The sequence below is a fragment of the Falco punctatus genome (genome assembly GCF_963210335.1).
Source record: "Falco punctatus genome assembly, chromosome: 6".
NCBI classification, from domain to species: Eukaryota; Metazoa; Chordata; class Aves; order Falconiformes; family Falconidae; genus Falco; species Falco punctatus.
Window position 1 is genome coordinate 12,295,306 of NC_137585.1, and position 24,378 is coordinate 12,319,683.

Below are 24,378 nucleotides of genomic sequence, written 5' to 3' on the forward strand. Positions count from 1 at the left end.
CTATAACTGTTCAGGTTCCTGAAGCCACACCATGAACTAGAAGTCAGGTTTAACTGCACCATAAAGACAGGTGTGTATTGTACCCATGTAAATGAATAAATGTAAGCCATATGAATCGCAACATGGCTATAGACCATACATTCAGCCAGCTGAAAAGACCATGTTCCTCCCTACTGCCTTTCCAGGGATCCACTCTGTCTTTTGGGTATGAAGGTTATTGCCCGGTGCTGCAGATAGCATCCCCAGTGGCAAGGAAGGGGGAACCTCCAGCAGCAATTTGCTGAATCTTATGCTGGTTTGCAGGCCTACTGCAAGCGTGTGGCAAGTGCACTTTCTGCAGCAGGGATCCATTCAAAGGGAAAGTCAAGTGTGATTTGTTCTTTCCTCTGCTTCCTTTGTGGAAAAAAATGTGAGCAGCGCAACTCACCTGTGACTACTGTCACCGGGGGGTTGTGTACATCTTTCTTAGCATCTCGCCATCCTGCCAAGCACTCAACCCCCTGTAAGCAGGTGCTTCACTCAGAGCCAATACCAGTATGTCCAGCCCAGATCCCACCCCGTGGATAGGAAACTGGGTAGCAAACACCATAGCATTACCCTGGGTGTCAATAGGACTTTTCCTCAGGGCTGTAACAGTGAGAAAGCAGAGGCAGTTGTGCTCACCCCCATGCTTTTGGCACAGGTGGGCACAGGGTCTGGCCAGAGCTGCCCATGGACCCCTGCTTGTGTCCCCAGCTCCCATCCATAGCTTTGTGATCAATGCATGCCAGACCTCTACATGACTGAAACCATTACCTTGTATAGGTCTTATGACTTTTTTCCACACACAAACATTCTCTTTTTTTCTCCTGCTTGTGTTTTTGTTGTGCTTTTTTGCATTGGTTTTCTGTTATTAATGTCCTTTGGTTACACTGGTAATGGTTCCTTCCCTGCAGACATGTTTTTCTTCTCTCCCCAGAGGGTTTGTGGGCACAGTGGGGCAGGGAGCAGAGCAGGGAGCACTACAGCCGTCATCAATCAGGAGGTGAATGAGCTTTTCCCAAGGTAAAGGTGATGCCTCAGTTGCTGCTTCATGTAAAACAGATATTTTAGACTGTGATAGGTAGGGGGTTGATTCATACACTGGAGCTACCTTCAGGAATGAATCTTCCCATTGTATATAAAGCCCATCTAACTGCTGAGAAAAGAGAGCTTTTCAAAAAATGCATTTCATCATATAATGTTTACATTTGCTTTACATTGTTATAGACTTACTGACTATTTGGCAGCTCAGACTTTTTAATAGTTCTGTTTTTCTTCATTTTTTGAAAGCTAAAGGGATCCTGTCAGATTTGGAAGGGCCAGGAATTGACCTATTGTCTCTATTTGCCAAGTCCGTGTAATTCCTTGCGCAGGATATTTTCATAAACGAATACCTCACTAAAGTTGTTTCAAACTTTCAACAAAAAGAAAAAAAAAGTGGCAGGAGCCCAGCACCCAGTGATAACAAACACGTGCAGTTCAGCAGAGGGGTGAGCAGCCCCTCGGTGAGAAACCTCTGGGCAGCTACACAGCTATGAGTAACCCCCGCCATGGCCATGCCTTGGCAGTCAGAAGCCATGAGTCAGCCCCCCGCTCCCAAATTATAAGAGGGAGGTTAGCTTAGGAGTCCTTAGGCTTTAAAAATGATAATACATGTGGGATTTTCTTTTTTGCCCGCCTTTTTGATGTCTGGACCTTTGACTATACATTCTGCTCGTGTTTTCCCGTTTCTCTCACCGACCCTGTGGTCCAGCACAAAGTTACATCTTTTTTTCTAACTGCAAGCTGAGGTTCTCATCTAATCACTTCACTCCAGGAGCTGAGGCTTAACAAACAATAAATATCACAAGCCTGGCAAGGAGCTCTGAGAGCCAGCACTGGTGATTGCTGCAATAACAAACTTGGATGTTTATGCAGTGTAGAAAATAGACGCAGTGAGCAAACAAGCTTCAGTTTCAAGATATAAATCTTCCCCGTTGTGAGAAATAGCTTCAGAGAGCTGTTTGTTTTAATTAATAGTTGCAGAATGGTGAATAATTGGGATAAAATAACTGGCCCAAACCTTCACCTAAATCCTAGAAGAAAAAAAAAAATCCAGACATTACAAACTTCTTTTAAGATATGAAATTTCCAGCTAGTTTGTGGCTAAACATTTTCAAGTAAGAACTTATAGCTAGACTGCTGAACCTAGTTTTAAAGAAGTAAGTGTCCTGATTTTAAATCTGGCCATTCGTTTAAGTTCCTATATATAGATTGAGGAAACCTAACTTAAGGTTTCATTGCTAAAAAATATACCTTGGCCTCTTTCATAAATATATTTTTATATTCATATATATATAGTGAGAGAGATGTATGCATCTCTAAAATTCCTGGCTTCAGGCCTTGACTTGGCAGTGAAAAGAATATGTGAGGAGGTTTTATGAAAAATAAATCTTTGCATTCCTTTAGCACCTTTCACCTGAGTATCTCAAAGCAGTTTACATCGAGGAAGAATTATGCCATATAGGGAAACATTTTTAGCCCTGCTCAACCCTAGAGGAAAGTGCAGCATTGAGCAGCCCAGTGACTTGTCCCAGGTTGTCATGGTGCATACGATGGGTTTGCTGACCTGGCCCAAGCTAGGGAGTGCCTTTGTCCCCCCTGCCGCTCTCCCCATCGCCTGCTTCTGGCTCCCACCCTCACTGCCCAAATCCAGCGGGGCCACCCTGTGGGCTGCCAATCCTTCTGCTGCCCCGCAGCACCTTCATTTCTCCACGCATTTCTTGCATCCCGTCTGCCTTCGCATTCGGGAAAACACAGCCCTGACCCCAAAGAGTTTATGGGGTAAATGGACACAATTTCATGTGTGGGTGAGAAAGACAGTACGAAAGCGGTTGTCTTGCCAACACCCCCTAATCACTTTGCTTACGTGTTTTATGTCTTTCCCTCATTCTTTATCTTCTTTGTTTATTTAGATTATAAACTCTTCAGGCTGGGGATCCTGTCTCCTTCTTCTGCTTTTACAACACCTACCACAGCGCGGCCTCGAAGCCGGTTGGAGAGCCCCGTGCTGCTACCACAGTACAAACAATAATAAATAAAACCAGGACTGTGAAGAGATTATAATTAGAGCTGTGCAAAACTCAGCAGTTTTGGTTTGCATTGGTTCCTCCCTGCTGAGTCTACATTGTGTTTTGGATTTGTATGCAAAAAACCCAAAGCAAAACTCCCAAAGTGCCAAGAGTGGCCGGGTCTGGGCTCAAAATCGTGCACAAACCAGGGTGTTTTTAATGGTTCCTCCTTGAAATTATAAATCTGCCAAGGCTCAATCCGGGTTTACTGAAAAGTTCTTGAACCTTTGCAGATTCTGGGGGCCAGCCAAGATTTCGGTTTCATTTAAAAAGTCTCTCTCAGCTCTGCTTAACATACTAATTGCCACACCACGCTGCCCTGTGGCTAACAAGAGGATTTAATCTTCCCTGGCTGCCCGTGCAGACCCACTTATGAGCACCACAGCCAGCTTTAAAACCATATTTCAGATCGCCGTGTTCACTGGTGGTGCTCAACTGCTGCAGGTAAACACAACTGCATCTGAAATCCTGTACTGAGGCATTTGCTCTGCCCTGGGATATCGCAACACAACGGCCTTCAGCTGAGTAATCCCTTCCCTTGCTTGCCCAAGGGGAGGCCATCGGGAAGGAAGCAATGAGCAGGAGTCTGGGGGGAGGCACGGTGTTTTGGCTGGTAGCATGGACGTGCCACCCCTCACTGTCACCCCCTTGCACACACAGTTCCTGCTTCCCTCTGCCTCTCTTATAAGGGCTGAGGGTAGAGGTGAAGGGCTTCAGACCCAAAATAGCAATGATGCTTACGTGGCCAAGCAGCCTGAGGGTGGTAAGTGGGGTCACCAGGGCTGAAATCAGAGAAGCAGAGAGAGTAACATCCTCCCCAGACTGGGGGATTCCCTGCACCTGGAAGATGTACACGGGGCTCTACCTGGGGCTAGTAAGGTGTAAGAGAACTTTTCAAATAGCTGGCTGCCAATAAATGCATCGTGCAGTATTGCGGATCAAGCCACCTCCACTCCCTGCCTGCGATAAAGGGCATCAGGCAGCCAGTGCAAAGCACGGCAGCTGCTTTGGGCAGGAGGGGAGAGGTGCGGACACCTCCATCACTGCGAGAGGAGAGCAGTGCCTGTTACAGGGCTCGGCACATCGCCCCTACCAGAGCACCCAGCGGCCCAGGGGAGCAGTGACCTCCTGGCTCCTGGCTTGCAGATCTCCCAAACTCCTCCATAAGTGCAAGTGAGGCTGGCTCCCGGGGCTCCTGTGCCAGCTGGCTGTGCAGGACCACGTGCCTTTTTGGCATGTGATAAGTCACAAGTGTTTGACCTAGAGCTGGCTTTTACATTGAAGCATGTCTTCCCTGGCAAAATTTGCAGGATCTGCTGTATTACTAAAAATCATATTGATTTTGATGAACTTTTTAGGAACAATAAGTAAAAACAAGTGAAGATATGAATTGAGGTATTTCAGTGTTTTCAAAATGAAAAGTTGCGGGGGCATGTATTTCGCAGTCTTCTGCAAATTATTAGCAAATAATAAAGGGAAAAGTTTAGATTTAATGGCAAAGAAATTATTAGCTTTTACCCAGCTTTGGCCTGGTCTGGGGGTCTCGAGGATTATTTTTTTTATTTTGAACCTTTTTGCATGATAGAAAATCCACTTCCTTATCAACAGTAATTAAAACCTTAACTCAAATTCCTAGAAAAGAACAGTTGTGCACCCTACCCCCTGGTAAGGCATTTCGGTTGGCTCTACCAGAGGTAAGGGAAAGCAGGGTGAAGAACCCCAGCTTTTTTGATGGAGTGCACAGTGCCTCATCTGGGGCACAGCATATGACCCCAATTCTTCCCGTGTAACCTGCAAACAGTAAAAGAGTCATTTAAGCACAGAGGAGGAGGCAGCCATGGCCCCGGGATCCAGGCTGGAGGCAGCTCTCCTACGTGGGTAGTCTTTGCTGTGCTGCACAGCTCTCCCAGGCTTTCTCCTGAGCTCCGCCAAGGCTGGACCCTTGGAGCACAGGGAGGGCAGGAGGGTGCAGCTGGGGCGGGCAGGGCCATGCCTTTCAGCAGCAGCAGGGCTTAGCACGCTCTTTCATCCTGGTTTCAGGGCTGGGCATGCAGTGAAGGAAGCCAAGCACAGTGGTCAGGCAGCCAAAACCAGAGCCTCAATGTCACGGATTCACGGTGATGGTCATTTTTGGTTTACATTGTACCAGTGCAGAAAGACAAGCACCCAGTCACAGCTGGGATTTGTAATATGCATTAAAACAGGAAAGTGAAAGCTTTCTAAAGTATTAATTAGCAAAAAGATAGATATCTTTTTTTCCTTCTCACTGATAATTAGTTCCATATGGAGTTAAACAAGCTTGCTCTGGAGGGATGAGGAACACTGCAGAATAACAAATAACCCGGGCATTTTTAAATATGGCTTAGACGTATTAGAGATTATATTGAGTTAGTAGATCAAAGTCATAGTTGATGGTGAGTAAAAGTAATGAAAGAGCAAGTAGATGTGAAGCTAAACAATTAAACCTGTGGGGTTCTCAGTAGTCCCAACAGGTACCTATTTTATTAATGAATTTTAGCTTATTGACCTGAAAAAGATGTTTTCTGCCATGGCAGAAAGTTGCATAAAGACCTCCATGGCTTCCCAGTTCTACCTCTAGAACCTCAAAAAAGCCAGTAACCCCATATCTTAATTAAACTGCAGCACCAGTTTAAATTGTTTTACTAAATGCTGGGACAGTGAAATCTCATCAGGCCATTCTCATATTCCTACACCTCAACGTTCATGTTAACACATGTCCCCTTTTATTGCTGTGTTTTTTCTCTGCAATGATATATGAAAAAGAGACATGGAAGAGACAAACGATTGTTTCTCTGAACAAGATCTATAAATACTCTTCTCCCCAGCAGTATTCCCTGCAGTATAAGGCTAAAGAGCTGTAAGAGTGATAGTAGGTATAACCGACTATTTTTTTTTTCCCTGTAATTAACAGTGCAGTGCTTTGCAACAGAAAACTGAAGCAGGTTTATGCTGACTTAGCATATGCCTCATGAGGAAGAAATCTATCTGGCAATTATGGCTTTGTGTCTCCCGCCCTGTCTCCTGTTGTTTGTATAAGACACCGGTACTTCTGCCACAGGCTTCTTCATACAGCTGTCCTGTCAATGCCAGCTTTCATAGGTAATCCATCTAGCTCAGCAGAGTTCAAATAAGACACCTCCCTTTCTTTACTTTAATTAATGCTCTATTTGAGTCTCCCCTGGGGATGTAGCCATGCTGATTTTTCAAAATACGTTGTTATTTTTCAAGCACAAAAGAAATGCAAAATGTACACCATTGAGATTCTGAATTTGGAAAATCTGCTTTACTCAGTCTCCTGTTCTCAGACAGTGTTTCAAGTGCCATGGACATCTCTTTAGGTACAGAGCATATTATGCAATTAATTCTCTAGCTTGGGAAGGAGAAGAAGATAAATCCAGCCAAATTCATTCTCCCTGTGATGTTCTGAATCCAGTTACTGTAGCTATAGCCAGTTTACGCGCTGATTTACATTGTCACACCCCATGTATTGCTCAGACCTTTCCAGGTGCTGAGCAATCTCAGCTCAAGTCACGAACCATTTCTTGCTGAGCAGTTGCTTTTCCTGCACAATTTATGCCTGTGGCTTTTGCTGATCTGGGACCAAATGCTGTGGCTTGGTGTGACTGAACAGACAGACAGACAGACACCCTCAATGTCAGGTCACTGTGCCTGCAAAACTGGACAAGACAGTCCAGAGTCCACCCACTCGCCGGGACTTTCAAGAATTCATTAAAAATACGTGTATTAGTGCTGCTAATCAGGTCTGCTATACACAAGCAAGCTAGTAAAATCCCTCAAATGACAGATAAGCCAGACAGGCTAAAACCAAAGGGTTCAGCAAAGCATGTTTCAATCAGTAACAGTCAAGAACTGCTACACCCCCGATCAGCACTGCCTGATAATATTTTACTTGCTCTGGGTTTCTGTATTTTAATGAGCAAACAGTGGTGTTTTGTAATCCTCATGATTTAAATACATAACACCACATCGCGCTTCTGTAGCTTCTTCCTCAAACTGCACGGTGTGTGTTAAGCAAGGCTTGCGGCATCCTTCAAAGGGTGTGAGAGTTTCAGTGAACTTGTTACATAAAGGTGTCCCTAGAGACTCGTCCCATGCAGAGTCGAGAAGAAATAAGGGCAGAAGTTTTCATTCACCCTTTTCAACAGTGCACAGTACAAATGTATGGTTTTCACTTTCCCTTAGGGGAATAGTTAGCTCCTATCAAGCTTACTTCATCACTTTTACTGAAATAGGGCACATCAAAATGAGTGACCAGGCACAGGTTCGCCTGGAATAACGAAAGGCGTGTCGTAGGCTTCATTTCCTGACATCAGCACAAATTCGTGCACAGCCCAGCCCTTAGTTTTGCTACATACAGGGTCTGGCTGAAATGCTGTGAAGATTCTCTTGCAGAGCTGAAAACAGAAGCCCAGATGGTGGTCTCCCAGTGACACCCTCTGATCTCCAGACAATCATCTTTTTGCTTCCCAACTATTTTTTTCCCCTGCCATGACCACCATTCCACACTTCCAGCCTTGCCCTGCCATGTCCACGTCAACCCTCAAAAAGCCAATGGTAGGAAAGACAAAGGAGCACCACCGTCTTCTCTCCTCCTGTCTGCTTCCAACAGGGACTGATCTTTTTTCCAGTACAGCATCCTTCCTTCCTACAGCAAACATTTCAGTCCCTATTTTAGATTACTCTTATCTTTTGTAGGTCTGTGTCTTCCCTTTTTGTATCAAGACTCAAATCTATCCAACTTGTGATTTCATGTCAGAAAGATAAGAAATGGCCGATTATTTGATCCTTGTGGTTAACAAACTTTGAGGAGGCTCATCCAGGAGGTGACTTGTCCTCAATGCAAGAAGGCTGTGCTGGGGAGTAGGCTGGATTCAGGTTTACGAGACTTGGGTTTATGAAGTGCTGGTCTAGTCCTACAAGAACTGCCTGGAACTTTTCTAGTACCTACATGTCTTGCTATCTAGATCACCATCACCATAATGCCAGCGCTCCTCCCAATAATAACACTCCCTCCCTCCCTTTCTCTTTGCCTTTCATGCCAATCTATATAAGATGGACTGATAAATTGAAGTAAAGCTTTGGGTGTGTGAGTGTCAATGGAGGGCAGCTGTGTATCAGTACCTGTAATAAAGTATACAAAGCTACCTCGTCGTACACAGTCTATCAGCTGTGCTAACTAGATGCTACCTTAGCCAGGTGCCAGGTCAATGGGCTTGGATTAAGGGAATTCGCTCACTGATTTCAGTATCGGTAAGTAATCCTTGCAGCTAAGCCAAGGAGAAACAAACCAGCTGCAGCACAGTCCGAAGTGTCCTCCCCATTACAGGACCTGGTGAAGCCTATCTACCCGTGAGGCTGGTGGGGTTAGATTTTGCTTTCATGGAGGAGGATTTAATAGAGCTCAAAAAAGCAAAAGTAAAGGCAAAATAATCAGAGCATAGAAGGCTCGATACCATCTCTTCAAAGGGTTAGGTGAGGCACAAACACTGAGTTCATCACACCCATCTGAAACGCTGAGCTTATCACATCCATCTAGTGTAAAGACTAAGGTCACTTCTTTCTCAGTGTTCCTTTGGCACCATTTAAATACTCCGTGCTGCATTTTCTTTTTTGTGTTTCTCTCTGTCCAGTATTGTTTAGCGATTTAAAAATTAAATTAAATTAATCAGCATCTTGGAGTGTAAGCTCCAAGGCTGCTTTATTGTGAAATTAGGGTGTGACTCACAGTAGCTGCATATCCACCTTTGAGGCTGGACTAGCTTTGTTATTTTTGTGTGTTGTTTCTTTCCATGCTGGTTTTGCAGCAGGACTTGTAGCCACACAATATAAGGAGCTGAGAAATGGCAGTGCGTCATCCAGGGTGTGGCTGAGGAGCGATGTCGCAAAGAGAGATGGCAAGATTACAGGGAGGATCTGAGCAGGATCTGGAGGAGGGTGAAGACTGAAACGTCCTGCAACAACAAAAATAACCATTTATGTATGTAAATCAGGAGTAAGAGAGTTCTGCAAAGTCTGATTTACCTACCAGGGGAAAATCAGGGGGAAAAACCAAACCTTTCAAAGCACCGGCTGCAAATAGACACACAGGTGCATGTGCAAATAGCTAAAATGAGACAAACTCCAGCAGCAGTTACTCACCGCCAGCAGCCAAGCGCTGCTGCACCACGGTGGCTGTGGAAAGTTACTGTGGTGTCCACTCAAAGTGTGTCACCACGCTAATTTCTTCAACTAGCAACAAGTACTTCTGGGAGCAGTAGAAATTATGCTGCCTGGTTTCCTGTGGCTCTGTATTTTGTGGTTGATTATCCGAGGCTAATAAGGGGCAAGAGCTGAATAAAGCTTTTCCTGTGGTCAGGGCATCCTGTGTGGATTCTCCGGGGTCTAATAAAACAGTTCACCTTCCTCTTCTGCCCTTCCTTCAATGAGGCACTAATTTGGATGTCTGTCTTCTGCACAAGTACCGGTCTTTCAGAAATTTGTCCAAACTTTTTATCTGTATGGACTCTGTCTCTCTGGTAAATGTGTCTGAAGCTGGCCAGCTTACTCCAAAGCTGCTGTGGCAACGTATACACAGATACACCATCAGCTAAACCTCATTTGTTTAGGAAGCCAGGATTCATTTAAAAATAAAATAAAATCACACCTTCCCTGAAGCAGTGACACTGCTAACATAATCTGCGTACTGACCAGGCCTGCTTTAGCAACCCAGGGCTGAAGTCTTGACAGTTACTTAGCAATTAAGCAAATGGCATCTTACACCAGAAGCAGCAACCATGGACACGGGTCTTGCTGCAGAGGTTCCTCAGTGCAACTGTGGCATGGGAAATATAAAAATATAATGCTCACCAAAAGGGTACTGACAGGAAATACCCCGGGAACTAAGTGCAGAGGGATAGACGTTTGTGTTTTCATTTAAACAGGAAAGGTAGATGGAAAACAAAATAAATGAAGCTATACTTAAAATAAAGATTACTATATACTAGGCCACCAAAGGTTATAACACCTGACCTAAGAATGGGTGGGGATGTTTGGGATAAAGGAAGGGAGGCCTGGAAAATTGTGGACTTATCTAGATAAGTTTCATGGAATGAAAATAAACAACTGATATCTGCTAAGGGCTACACGGAATAAGTCAAACAAGGCTGTTGGTTTATATATATTTTGATGTTCATGGAGAATTGGGTCTGCCAGAAGAACAGGCTGTCATGGAGGTGAGGTTTGTGTAGCTTCTACTCATGTATCTGCTTACTGGACCTTTGAGGTTAGTGGCCAAAGCTCCCATTGACGGAAGCTGGTCTTTCTGCACTGTTTGCACCCTCAGCAGAATGAAGCGAGGAGCTGCATGGCTCAGTGTTGGGGCAAGGAGTGCTGGCAGTTGGCTATGAGACATTGACATACCACAGTGAGATGTTTCCCTGTGTGCGTGCCACCTGGCAACCTTGCTTTGGGATACAGCATCGGTTTAGGATTGAGGCCAATTCCAAATCTGTTACAACTCATCCCAACACCAGTCAGTTAATGGAAGCCTGCTCATCAAAGCCCTCTTGTTGTTGTTGTTGTTGTTTTTAGAGGAAAGAGAAGCTGCTAGTTCTCTGTTAGTGTGAATGCCAAAGTCACTTCATGAGACTCCTCAGAGACTTAAAAAATGCTGGTGTAGGTATATTTTTGTGCAGATGCGTGTATGAGTACTTTAGGAGACTCCAAAAGCTTATCCTGAAAGGTATAGTCTTGCACACTGTTGACCATTCTGGCTCCAGTCCAGCAAAGCACTTAAATATTTGGTGAACTCAGCAAGGCTCTTCACGTGCTTCAAGCTAACACATCCATAAGCACTTTGTTGGACCAAGCTCACAGAAGCTGCACTAGAGCCGCACCTTGCACAAGAGAGATCTTTCCAAACTAGTTGCGGTATCTATGGCTGGTGTGACTATTTGCTTCCTCACAGACAGCTACCAACAGGCTACATCAACATGTGCATTGTCTGGCCATGCTAAAAAAAAAAAAAAAAATTCAGTGGCTTCAGCATTTCACCTTGGTGAAATTTCTCTACCAGGCGACAAGCAAGGTGAGAGGGAGCCAGCTTTGCATGCGGTGCTGTAGAGAAAAGATTTCCCTCCCCAGAATCAGCAGTCCCTGGACAGCAATAAATCCACTCAGGGACATGCTAAAAAATAAAACTATTCCTAAAATAAACAATTCAGACCAAACTGTATGCTAGGCAATTACTAAGTTTGAATAATTGGGTGTAACTGTATGCAGAGAGAAGCTACAAGACCAGATGTGCAATATAAAGCTAAACATAGGCTTTACAGGATCTAATCAAATCAGTCCACCATCTGGTATGAGAAGAAAAATCATGTGACAGCCTTGGTCAACAGGAGAAAATGGCACAAATTTCTGGATAAAAAGCTTAAAGCTAAATCAATATGTTACACGAGCCAGAAATGGACGCATCCATAAAATGGATTGCAACTAGTTCAGCACATCTGATTTTACTAAATACCATTTTCTACTATGAACTAGACCTTAGGTGACCTATCACAGATAACAAGCTGGGAATATTTGGAAATAAGTACGTGCAGGTAGAACAGCTCATGGCAGACAAAGGTTCACATGCACTCTTCTCTCCACACAAAATAAATCCTACCCATCAGATGACTCTTTTTCAAGCAGTTGGTGTTAAAGCCCTCAGATCAAGTGTTTCTAAGCCAGATCTGCAGTGAGTGGATCCTGCTTCATTTTAGCTACCTTGGGAGCCAGGACCTGTAGCAAGGGCTGGAAACAGAGGAAATTGGAGGGGGGGGGGGGGTATGACTACGTGGTGGTAAACGTGTCAGCCCAGAGTTGGACCAAGAAGGAGTGTTCAGTGGGCTGAGCTGAGGACTCTGGTGGTTTGGAAACCCTGGGCTGCGATGTTATATTTGTATGGCCACGGCAGCTCTGGCCCCAGATGTGGTTGACTTTGCAGTGTCAGTGGAAATATCTGGAAAATATCACATAACACCTTGCAGAGACTCTATGAATGCCCTTGCTTGCCTCTGGTGGCCCACTATGCTTTGGTGGCTTTTGGTCATGTGTACTTAGGTGTGCACTTTGTTGTGGGATGAGGGCTACATGTCGAGGAGAGGAAGCCTGGATGTCTTGTGGGGCTTCCAGAATCAAAGCATCCATTGTACAGTGACTTTGATAGCAGGGGCTCAAAGATGCAGTGGCTTTTCCCAGTCCCCCACCCTGCCATGACACCTTGGGCTGTCCTGTGGGCACAGCTTCATAGTTTTTCCCACTTGAGTGAAGCAAACAGGAAGACAAAGTCAATCCAGCTTAACCAAAAGCAGAACTTGCTGTTGCTCCATGACATTTTGATTGGTAACACAATTTGGGCTGTCTTCTCTCCCTCCTCCATTTCGTGCTGCATCCCTGGTACCAGCAGCCCAGACATGTTGCAGACAACTGCACAAAGGCTGTACAGCTCAGCCATTTTGATCAGTTTATGTAGGACCTCTATAGGCATAGCCTTAAGGAGGTGACAGCAACTTTATTTGATTTATGGGGTTTAGCTTTTGATACAAAGCTCCACCTACTTAGCAACATATGAGCATGTTTGTGGGTTTACAGATTTACTTCAGTGCTCCAGCAGACCATCTTCCCGTTCTGCTACTCCTCTGGAAATAGTCCAAGTCAGTGTGTTGTGCACATAATTGATACTTGCTTTCCCAGCCTCCAGAAATCATATTAAAAAGATAGACAAAAATGGGGGGGGGGGGGGGGGGGGCGGCGCGTTTTTCTGGCTTAAAGTAAGAGGATTTGGGGGAGACCATGTGGCTAACCAACTGAGTTTTCCACACATGCATTTTGTTTATGGTGTGCATGTGCAAAACATGTCAGGAAAAAGCTCTCAGGGGAGCTAGGAATCTGTCCAGCATGCGGCAAATCCCCAGCACGATCCAGCCCTCCTCTCCCATGCTGCTCCCACTCCTAGGGTCCCCTTCCCCACTGAGGAAGGAGCCCACCGAGGTAAAAAGAGGTATTTAGAGATGCCGGCTTTCACAAACAGAGGCTCAAAAGCAACATCAAACAGCACATAGGTACTGAAAGCCAACCTGGTGGTCCAGGTGAAGGGCAGGGATACCCTGCATCCCAGAGGCTGAGTGACCCAGTTCCCCTTCGTGCTTGCTGTGACTCACTGGAGCTGGCTGCAAGACATTTTCTTTGTCTAACAGCCCTGCATGTCACCATGGAGTCCAGCCCCCTTTCATGGGGGGATGTTAAAATGAATATATATTTCAACACTCCTTCAGCTCACCTCATAGCCCCAATAACAACAGTGTAATATTTTAAACTGCTTTTGCAAGTCTCCTTTCTACAGGGCAGTTGAAAGGATATAAAAGCATTTTAACAATTTTATAGATTGTCTCCGGAGCGCTTTTGTGATGTGGGAGAACAGAAGTTTTGTTGCCATTTGCCCGTGGACAGCTGCCAAACTCACCTGTCTCCACTGAGCCTGTGAGGGCCATATCACATCTCTCTGGAAACTGCAGCCAGCCCTGGATGGCTTCTCACTTTACTCAGCTGAAAAACACGTTGCACAATTTAACCCTTTGCCCACATGCTTGCCTGGGTGCGTTACTCAAAACGGGCAATTTGTTCGGTTTGGGCTTAAGGAAAGTAATAGCTGCTGGGTGGTTTTGGAGAAACCTAAAACCAGGACTGTTTTGTGAAAAGCTTTCACCCATGTGAAAAGTCTTCTAACCCTGCGAGTCATCCTACTGACTTCAGTGAAGCCTTGAAGTGCCCACAGCTCTCCTTTTGTCACTCCTTAATCACAGCTAACCAGCCTCTAAATCTGACCCCTTTTTAATAGGCTCCGATTTGACGAGGTACTTAAGAATTTGTCTTTCTGACTGAAGCTTTACCATTCTAGTTGCATGTTGAAAGTAAGGCATATTTTTAGAGCACCTGAATCCAGAAAGTGGTGGCTTGAGCCTGTGTATAAAATACAAAGCTAAGGATTAGGAGAGATCTGCCACTGGCCACATCTTCTTCTGGACTGCTTAATTTTGCAGGATCCTGCTTCTAATTTCAAAAATTATCTTTAAAACCTTCCCATGTACACAGTTGACACAGGACAACTGAGCAGCTTCGTTTGTTAATGTTCAGGCAATGTTTGCAGATCCCTGTGTGGCAGGTGTGACAGAAGTGTAATCTACTCCCTTATGTATGAATTTCTCATTTTCCCTCCCTACAAATGAATATTTATATTTTCCACCCCCCTCTTCTCCTGGAAAGAAAAGTGCCTAAAATTATTCCCCATTACATTCTTTCACCGAGCTGGCAAAATACAGAGAAATACAGCAAGTTTATATGATATGGAATATGCAGGCATAGCTTATCTAAGATGAAGCACGCAGATCAAAATCAACAAAGCCTCACAAAAGAAAGCCCCAGAAGATCTTTCATCTTCCTGATCCCAATTCCCTGCCTACACTTCTTTTTACCCTACTCTAATGTATTAGTTCTGCTTTAGTTTCTGCTCCGTGCAACATTTCTGCTTAAGAAAGATTCTGTTGAGTCATTACCAGCATCAGCCAAACAGGCTTTTCAAGAATGGAGGCGAAAATAAAGGCTGTGGTTTTTAAATTAATTCCATGCTGCTTAACCCTTAAACCACTAGTGACTTCCAGACTTCCAACCAAGTTAATGCTGAGCAGAGTATGTAGCTGTGGTTCCCAAGATGAGAGCACTGTCAGTGCTGCTGTCTGTGACCACACCAGAGGCAGAGACCTGCCCCAGCAGCACCGACCACTCTCTCCCAGCAGCTCGTCAGGTATGGGAAAAGGCAGAGATGTTCCTGGCAGCGTGGGGTCAGGCTGGCCGGGAGGTGGCTGCATCTCTACCAGACACAGCCTTTGCCAGTTCCCTTCTGCTTGATCAAAGAGCATCAGTATCTACCCGAGTTGCTGTTCAGCTGTGACTCATCCCAAAACCAGGCTTGGCAGCACTGTCCCACACCGGGGTGGGCTGCAGTGAGCAGCCTCCATCCTCCCGCGCCCACACACCAGGTCACTGCTCAGGCAGTGCCGGCCATGCACTTGAAAGCAGAAATCATAGTAAAGGGCTATGCTGCCTCACTCATGCTCTAAATACTCCCTCCTTGCTTCTTGAAAATACTGCCTCAGATAACCCGCACCCACTCCGTAGCAGAGGCAGGGAGAAGGGCTTTTCTGCTAGAAGACAGTAGCCATGAAAGTAGGAATGAGAGGTGAGCACACCGTGAGCTGGGAGAGATACTCCACTCCTCCTTCCCCCCAGTAGGCTGTATACAGGAGACAATAATGGTTGCCAAAATGATACAACTTCAATAAGCTCCTGGTACCTTGAGGTTTGAGGGGCCCCCAGAGGAGCCGACACTTGGAGTGAGAAAAGGCAGAGGAGGGGAAAGCGGATAAGGATTTTCTTTGCCTTAGTTTTTAAAGCAATCTCGGCTTGCTAAACTTTCAGTCCATGCTGTCAATGACTATTTTCGGTTATCTTTGCACAGAAAAAGGCTGAAATCCTTCTCTCTCTCATTCTCTCTGTCTCCCTTTTTAATGAAAGCTCAGTTTAGATCTGATATCACTTTAAAAGGTTTGCTATCAAAGTTTATTAGACCCACTGGGACAGATCACAGTTTTCAGAGGCTCAGAGTTTCACAGCAGATAACTGTAAAGTGAACCATCCAATGTTCTTCAAAATGCTCATTTTTCTTGAGCTCATCTATTACACAAAGCTGCACTGTATTCAAGCATCATTAGAAGCGTTCCCAGTTGCTTACATGATGCTGGCCATAGTTTTGCCGTTAGAGCAAGCTGGAGCAGTCGGCCAACCCCAGCCTGTCCCGCAGCCTGATGCTAAGGGGAGCTGGATGCCACTTGCAGTGAAGGGAAGCCCTGCCCACACAGTGGGATAATGTCTGCTCAGCACTCCTAGAAAAGGCCAGAATTTCAAACAAGCAGTAAGATGTATGAGAGCAGTCTCCCTTTAAAAATCCAGATTTGCCTTTCCCTGCTTAAAAATAACAATAACTAGGACAGGCGACTCTGCTGAGGGACTATGCCTGAGAAATTTCAGCTGGAAAGCAAAGAAACAAGAGGAGGGATTAACATGTCAAGCTTCCTACAGAGCAGTTGTTCTTTTTTTTTAACGAAGTCATTGGTATTATTATGTGGTTTTTAGTAGGCTATCCTCCTAACAATGCATGGGAATAAACACCATATCTGGTGGGATCTCTGACTGTAACATGTATCATGGAGGCATCTATTTACAGTGCGAAGGGAGGGGAGCTGTTTCATTTCCCAAGACAGTCATGGAAAGCATGATGTCCTGCAACTGAGGGTGGTGAAGCACTGGGAGAGGTAGTGGGAAAAAAACATTCACGATAAACCGAAGAGTAAAAGGGAGTTTCAGGGCAGATATTTACAGGATGTATCATCACTGGAAGAAGCTGGCAAACCTGAGAAGAGGCTGAGAGACAAAATGGCTGACTCAAGCAGTCCAGTCCTCGGGCCATCAGTGTCCTGTCCTGCTGCCACTTCACATGGCTTTACACCTTTCCCTGTGATTTCGTAATGTCATTCAATCTTTCCAGAGCAACAGGCTGGAAAAACCTCAGTGGAGCTGGTGGTTCTTGGATGCCCATGCTCCCTGCCAGGCTTTATCCATCCGGAGCTTTTGGCCAGCGAATGCCTCTCACCAGCAGTATGTACAACCATTTGACAGCTCGTCTGCTTTCTGATTCCTTAACAGGTCACACAGATGGACCAGAAGCTAGATGACATCCTGAACACCCTCCAGGCTCAGTTTGGGGATCAGCCACACGCACAGATGTCAGGGCCAGCCACCCCACCCATCCGACAGCTACAGACAACCTCGGATTCCCCCCCAGTGAACCAGAAAAATTGAAAGCCAGAGGACAGCCACATGTCCCTCTCTCATTCTTCTATGTCCGATTATTTTCAAGCCTTGATGCCTCAGGATTTGACAGTGTCATGGGTGAAATGAAATATTCTGCTGTAGTAGATTAAAAAATGACAAGCGGCGAGAAGCCAGCCCCAACCCTAGGAGAGCACAGAAGTTTTGCACCTGTTTCATTAGCCATCATTAGCTAACCTCTGCCAGCCTCTGGCGGTCCCGTGCAGCTAGCCCCATGTAGGCTGGCTGCACACGCACAGGGCGTGCTGTTGAGGTAAGCATCCGAGCAGGGGTTAGGATGACCCATCCGTGGGCACAGAAGGGGAAAAGGACTGGATTTTTGGCATTTAATCACTAAGTTTAATGCTCACAGCATGCCCAAAAGGGGGAAAAGAGCCAGCATTTGAACATGAAACAAATGGAAATCAGTGAACAGGAAAATTAAACAGCATGTTTTGACTTCTACCAAGCAGTGAGGATCATAAGAAGGGCAGATTTATATGCTAGTGCGAATGACAAAGTAAAGACAACAGGCTACTGATTAAAAATATGGAAGTGTACACAGGCTGGTTGACATATGAAAGACTGAAGCAAAGACTTCAGCTAATTAAAGCAAAGGGTTGCAAATGAGATGAGATGCATGTTGGAACAGACAGGCAAGAGAGATAGTATCTGCGTAGGCTTACTGCACAAGAACACTGTAATAGCTATCAGCTACGCTGATGACTGTTATGCAAAATGTTCTCAAGCTTTTACCTTCATTCAGCAGTGGTTGTTGACTGCAGTTGCCTTAATTTTAACCTAAGAAACTCACACGGTAATTGGTTGTGAAATATCTGTAAAGCTCGGTTCAAGTCACTGAGTAACTGGGTGCTGCAGGAGGGCTGCAGCTGTGATCGAGAATGGCAGCTTTCTTAAAGAAAACAGAAATACACATACCATTGATGAAAGTTAATCGCTGTTTAAATAAACTGCTGTATGTAATTTTAAATGCTAGGGTGTGTTTTTTTTACTTGTAATCTGGTTGTAAATTGAGTGCCTATGCTGGCTGATACACTGTCACTGTGAAATGGATCTTACCTGGCACTCCAGAAAAGGGATGATATAACATTGTTGCTAAATATGTAAATAATAAACCGAGCTAAAAAGGGTGCAGTTTTATTTACTCAAATCTTTTTAAAATATTTGCATAACCAACCATTTGAATGAGCAGAACTCTGCAGAGCGAAGACCTGATTCCTGGGAAATCCTAAATATATTCTATTCCCACTCATATCCATGGAATTTAAAATTTTAAAAGCACTGCATTTAAAAGCAACCTGAAAGACTGGTCCCTTAATAAGCATTTATTTCGACCAATGACTGGTCCATTTCAATGTAATCAAATTAGCTTCTAACTATTACCTGTCCCTTTAAAATTCTTTCCCAGGTTTGTGTGTCTGGGAATTCAAGCTTGGAAAGAGCACAATGAGACTGATTCCAATCTTTAGATTGCAGGCGCGTCTTAGACAGAATATTAATGATGTGTGAGAGGCAATAAAAAAAAAAAAAAAGCAATGTGGTTTTAATTAAATCAGCTGACAAGCCGCCGTTCCATCTTGTCTGATTACTACAGAGTTACTGAACATGACCAAATACAGCATGTAACATGGGAAAACGGTAAATAATCATTGTCAGAGCAGAGTTGCTCCTGACTTTCAGTCAGGGTCATGAGCTTCTGTGATGGTCCTCACTGACTCTGGCCACTCACAGCTAAACGGACAACTGGACACCAAAGGTAGGTACCGTTTCATCAGCCAGAGGTAAAAAATCTCCATGGAGATCCCCTTGCCACAGAGGTTCAGAAGACAAGCCATGCAGCTTTCACCAGAAGGGCTCAGGGACTTCTGTGGCCAACACAAGGTGAAACTTCCTTGTTGTACACTGCAGATGTTTGTGTGAGGAGAATGCGTGGTCACTTTTGGTGAACCAAGGAATGCAACAGTATTTTACTTACTAATGAATCTCAATAGCAGTGTTAAAGCACTACACGTACAGTTAACACCTACTACGCTGAAGTGCCTGGAAAACACACCAAACACCCTTCCCCAGAAAATTCAGTTAAATAAAATACAGGTGGTCTCAGCTACAGAGTGTCAGAAGGGATGAGTGGGTAGGAGGAAAGGATGAGGAGGCACATAGTGGTCCCTTTAGAAAAAAATAATGTGTGTGTGTTCACATGTCTGTTTTTTAAAAAACACAAGCCAAAGTATCCCCAGGAAGACTTTGGTGAGGCCAGAGCCTAAGCCTTTAAGGGTCTGACATTCCAGCAGTGCTGGCCATACATCCACTTCCCAGCTGGCCACTGCAAACACTGCAGTGCGGCACAACATGTAGAGACAGCACCGTCAACACGTGACTGCGACCTTCGCTATTGCCACAACGGAGAGATAAGGGTGTGGCCTGAACAAATTGCAGTGAGGAAGGAAGAAGACTGGTGAGAGACACCCATTTTCATACACATGATGAGATTAATGGTAAAAATATAAAAGCAATGTAGCTCAGTCTTGCTGAAGTAAACCTCCACACCCACAGCTAAGACAAGTTTTGCCATCTAGCAAAATCTTTCTGGTTGCCCAGGGATAAAAGTATCCTGGAGTAGCACTGATGTGACCATGTGGTAATACTACCTGACCCTTCTTCTGAGATGAGATAGTTTTGCACAGTGAACAGGCTGCATATTAATACATTTGCATGTCATGAGTGTTTTGAGTGCCCCTCTACCAAGGTGCTATCAGCAAACATTCAGCAGCAAGCTACGATTTCCCAGGGCAAGAACTGGCTTCTACTATGTTTTTGTCAGGCATTACCATCCGCTAAGCAAGCAGTAATAGCATCAGACCTAGATAATTGTGTATGTAGCAACAATGAAATGGAAAGAGTAGGGAAGAAGCATAGGGATGAGCCTCAGGAAACTCCAAAGTGCTGAGGAGTCCCCTTGCAATCACAAGTCCTGTGAAGTCATGCGATGATCTAGTCCATCAAGGAACAGCATCAGAAGACCATCAGGTGAACCATATCAGGTTTTGTTAACTTTGCTAAGGGTAGTACGGATTTGTTGGATGAAACACCACCAAAAGTGTCTTCTGGAAGAGTTCGAAGGGAAACTTTTCATAATTCTTGCATGTGATTGGAAAAAAAATTAATTTTCCATAAAAATTACATGCTCCCACAATTTACTTCCTTGATCCAACTGCCTGACTTGCCTGAGCTTCCCCTGACAGGCTGGAGTCCTCCAGGGAATAAATATGCAGCATAGCTGCAGAGGAAAGTTTGACTCCTACATGTGCCATTATTTAAACAGTTATGTGAAATCCTGTTGGAAGATTATTAGCAAAGGTCTTGTCCAAAACTCCGACTTCTCTCAGGTTCATTAAAAAGAAGAGAGCAAAGGTGGATTTACATGAAGAATTCTGCCTGTGCATTATCTTTCTGAAATTTTTATCATAGAACCCTAGAACGGTTTGGTTGGCAAGGACCTTTAAAGATATCTAATCCAACACCCCTGCCATAGGCAGGGAGATCTTTCACTAGATCAGGTTGCTGAAAGCCCTGTCCAACCTGACTTTGAACACTTCCAATGATGGGGCATCCACAACTTCCTTACAATCTAAATCTATCCTCTTTCAGTTTAAAGCTATTACCCCTTGTCCTGTCACTACGGGCCCTGGTAAAAATCTGTCCCCATGCTTCTTATAAGACCCCTTTATATACTGAAAGGCCACAATAAGGTCTTTCCGGAGAATTCTCTTCTCCAGGCTGAACAACCCCAACTCTCTCAGACTTTGTCCATAGGACAGGTGCTCCAGCCCTCTGACCATTTTTTGTGGCCCTTCTCTGAACTCACCTTAGTCCATATTTTTCTTGTACTGGGGGCCCCAGTGCTAGATGCAGCACTCCAGATGGGGTCTCAGAAGAGCAGAGCAGAGAGGGTGAATCACCTCCCTTGACCTGCTGGCTGTGCTTCTTTTTATGCAGCCTAGAATTTCTGGGCTGCAAGCACACAGTGCTGGCTCACATCCAATTTTACATGCACCAGTATGCCCAAGTCCTTCTCCACAGAGCTGGTCTCAGTCAATTCATCACCCAGTCCATACTGGTGCTGAGGATTAGCCCAATCCATGTGCAGGACCTTGTACTTGGCGTTGGTGGACTTCATGAGGTTCACATGGGACCACTCCTCAAGCCTGTCGAGACCCTTCTGGATGGCATCCCTTCCTTCAAGCGTATCAACAGCACCACCCTAACCCTAACCCTAACCCTAACTCTAACCCTAACCCTAACCCTGGTGTGATCCACAAACTTGCTAAGGGTGCACACAATCCCACTATGTCATTAGTGAAGATGTTAAATAGTATTGGTCCCAATACAGACTCTTGAGGGACATCACTCATCACCAATTTCCATTCCAACATTGAGCTGTTAACTGAAACTCTGGATGCAACCATCCAGCCAATTCCTTATCCTAATATTCCATCCATATCTCTCCAATTTACAGGTAGGAAAGTTATGGGGGAGCCTCCATTGTAGAGGACCACTAGATTAGTCAGGCATGATTTGCCCTTGGTGAAGCCACGTTGGCTGTCTCTAACCTCCTCCTTGTCTTCCGTATGCTTCAATATAACTTCCAGGAGAATCTGTTCCATGATTTTACTGGGCACTAAGGTGAGGCTGACTGGTCAGCAGTTCTCAGGGTCCTCCATATTTCCCTTTGTAAAAGTGGATGTGAAATCAAGTGTTCACTCTCAGTGGTGGCTCTAACATGACACCAAATTACAGAAAATATTGCCAGGGAAGTCCCTTCGTGTGGTTTCATTTCTATTTCTACTAACATTACTGCACTGATATTCATCCTATTAACTTCTCCATGACGGGATTCCAGCAGACACATCACACCCAGCTGCTGACCAGAGTACATTCAGCAAGCTCATTCCTACAGCAGCTCTTCTCACAATAACACCATGAATTAACGTAGCCCAATGAAGTTATCTGCACTGTGCAGCCAGGTCTGCAATGGTCCCACATTGTCTTTTAAGTCAGAACAGAGGCACAGACCAGGTGGCCAAGGTCTCTCAAGGCCACAGTATCAGCAGGGGTGGCTGTCAGGAATGCGGTTTACCAATGCATCAAAAGACAGGAGTACAGGAGATCAAGTGAAGATTAGCTATTTATTTTCAAAAAGATCACGTTTTTCTACCTGATCCAATTTCACTGTGAAGATACATGGTGTCCTCCCTTACTAAAGACACTGACACCAACCAAAACACGATTTTCCACATTCCTTCCAATAATGCATGGCATCCTGAAGCCTGCTGTCTGCCCATGATGATGCAAGATGCTCAGAAGTCATTACAACAAAGCCTGAGGGAATTATTTTCTCATTTCCATAATTACACAGTCAGTAATATTATCATGAACCAATCTTATCTTCAAAATGTATATCCAGATCTCTAATGATGATATTTCTGGAGTGTTGTGTGGGATTAAAGTACTTCTTATGATAAGGCCGCAGCAGTGAGGGAGATAAAAAGTTCAGCTTCATCAGCTGGGGGCTTTCACTCCTGAGAAAAGGTGACTGTGCCCCCAAAACAACCGCTATGGCTCACAGACCAGAAATCTGCCTCATCTGGAACACTCTCTCCATCTCTGGAGAGTAAAAAGTGGGAAAAGACTCTTCAGCCACAGCTGTCCATTTCAGAAACTGGAGGTTCTCCATCCACCTGCCTGGTCCTGGCATCACCAGAGGAGCCTGCTGGAAGTCCCTCCCACCTCTGTAGGGCCATGACTAAGCTTCCAGCTCACTAGCTATGGAGAATGAGCAGGATCCCTTTGGTGCCTCTTTTCTCAGTACCTCAAGTAGTTTTTCTCTTCTCACTGACGTTTCAAACCTAAGCCATGAAGGATCTGCATTGATAAATGTATTCAGGGCGTGCTGTATCTCACGGAGCCCTGAACAGCAGGGCTCGTTCAGCACTCTTCCCAACAGTCTGAACAACATGTCTAAAAAAGAAAGGCATGTTTTAGGGTCTAAAATGGCATTGGGTGAAGAATCTTAATCATCATAATGGCATTTTTTAGTATTCTGAAGGAGTACATGCTAAAATCATTGTAATGGTCCAGGAGAAGTATGGTGAAGGGCCTGGGTGGAGACCTCTCTCAGGCATCATTTCTAGCTCAATCAGAGCCCAGCCAGCAAAACTAAACAAGATGGTACTGTTCTACCTCTGGGGTGGGAAGAGGTTTGAGTTCCTCTCAGCCTGCTTGAAGAGCAACCTCTTAGTTAAAACAACTTCTTTTCTTAGTCAAGGGACAGTCAAAGGTAGCTGGAAATATTAAACACTGAAAGAGAGGAAAATGTCTCACTAACTTTTTTAATCTCCTGTTAATGGTCATTATCCTTTTTCCCACGACACACCACATGCTTTTCTAACCTCCAGAGAACCTTAAGCTCTCGATTATATTCATTTTATTAATGCTGGGGTTGTGCATGTGCTCTCTCCTGCTCTCTCCCTGTCATACAGTAAACAGTGTCTGTCAGACACGAAAGGGTAAAACAGCAAAGAGCGTCTGCCCTACAACGAGCTGTTTTGCCAAAATACTTACTATGTTGTGTTTAGCCCTTATTATGGTTTACAGTGGCTCCCGAGTGACTCTGTAAAAGTACAATGTCTCTGCTCAGATTCCTGGCTGAGCACCCATTTGTCTCGGGGTTTGGATTTGGTACATGTGGGTTTGTGAACAGAATTTTAACTTATCTTCACGATGTTATTTGATCTCCCCCTGGGGTGGATGTAGCTGTGTGGAAGGGACCGAGTCGTCATCGTGAGTGCTGAAGGGAAGGCAATTTTTGAACTCTGTGATTAATGTAACTGCTGTAGCTCATCTGTCCAATCAGACCGGCAAAGGTTGGTTTTTGTTTAACCAAAAAAAAAATCATAATTTTCAAGAACAATGCCTGCTAAGCATTTGCCTGAGGCTTACCTCAGCCTTAGAAGGGAAAGAAAATGCACATTTCAATGATACCTGTCAGGCTTATGCATAGCTAAAATGCAGCTTTTCTTTACCGCCCTGTACCTTAGGTTGTCACGTTTGTTGTTAGGAGACTCTAAACATAGCCAGACAGCAGAGTAGCATTTCAGACCTACCTTGCCTAAGGACCAAGCTACAGAGGAGCAAAGTCCCTTGTGTTTCAAATGAAGCACCCCCTGGCCAACTCACA

At 44.8% G+C, this 24,378-nt stretch overlaps 1 protein-coding gene across 1 annotated transcript in view; it reads left to right on the forward strand.

Annotated features, from left to right (window-relative positions):
- LOC308065854 (potassium voltage-gated channel subfamily KQT member 1-like) overlaps nt 1-21,402 on the forward strand; it is a 520,908-nt gene extending 499,506 nt beyond the window's left edge. The window contains exon 16 of the mRNA XM_080392405.1: nt 16,956-21,402. Coding sequence (XP_080248531.1) covers nt 16,956-17,111 — 156 coding nt within the window. The 3' untranslated portion in view covers nt 17,112-21,402. The remainder of the gene's footprint in view (nt 1-16,955) is intronic.
- The last annotated feature ends 2,976 nt before the right edge of the window (nt 21,403-24,378 follow it).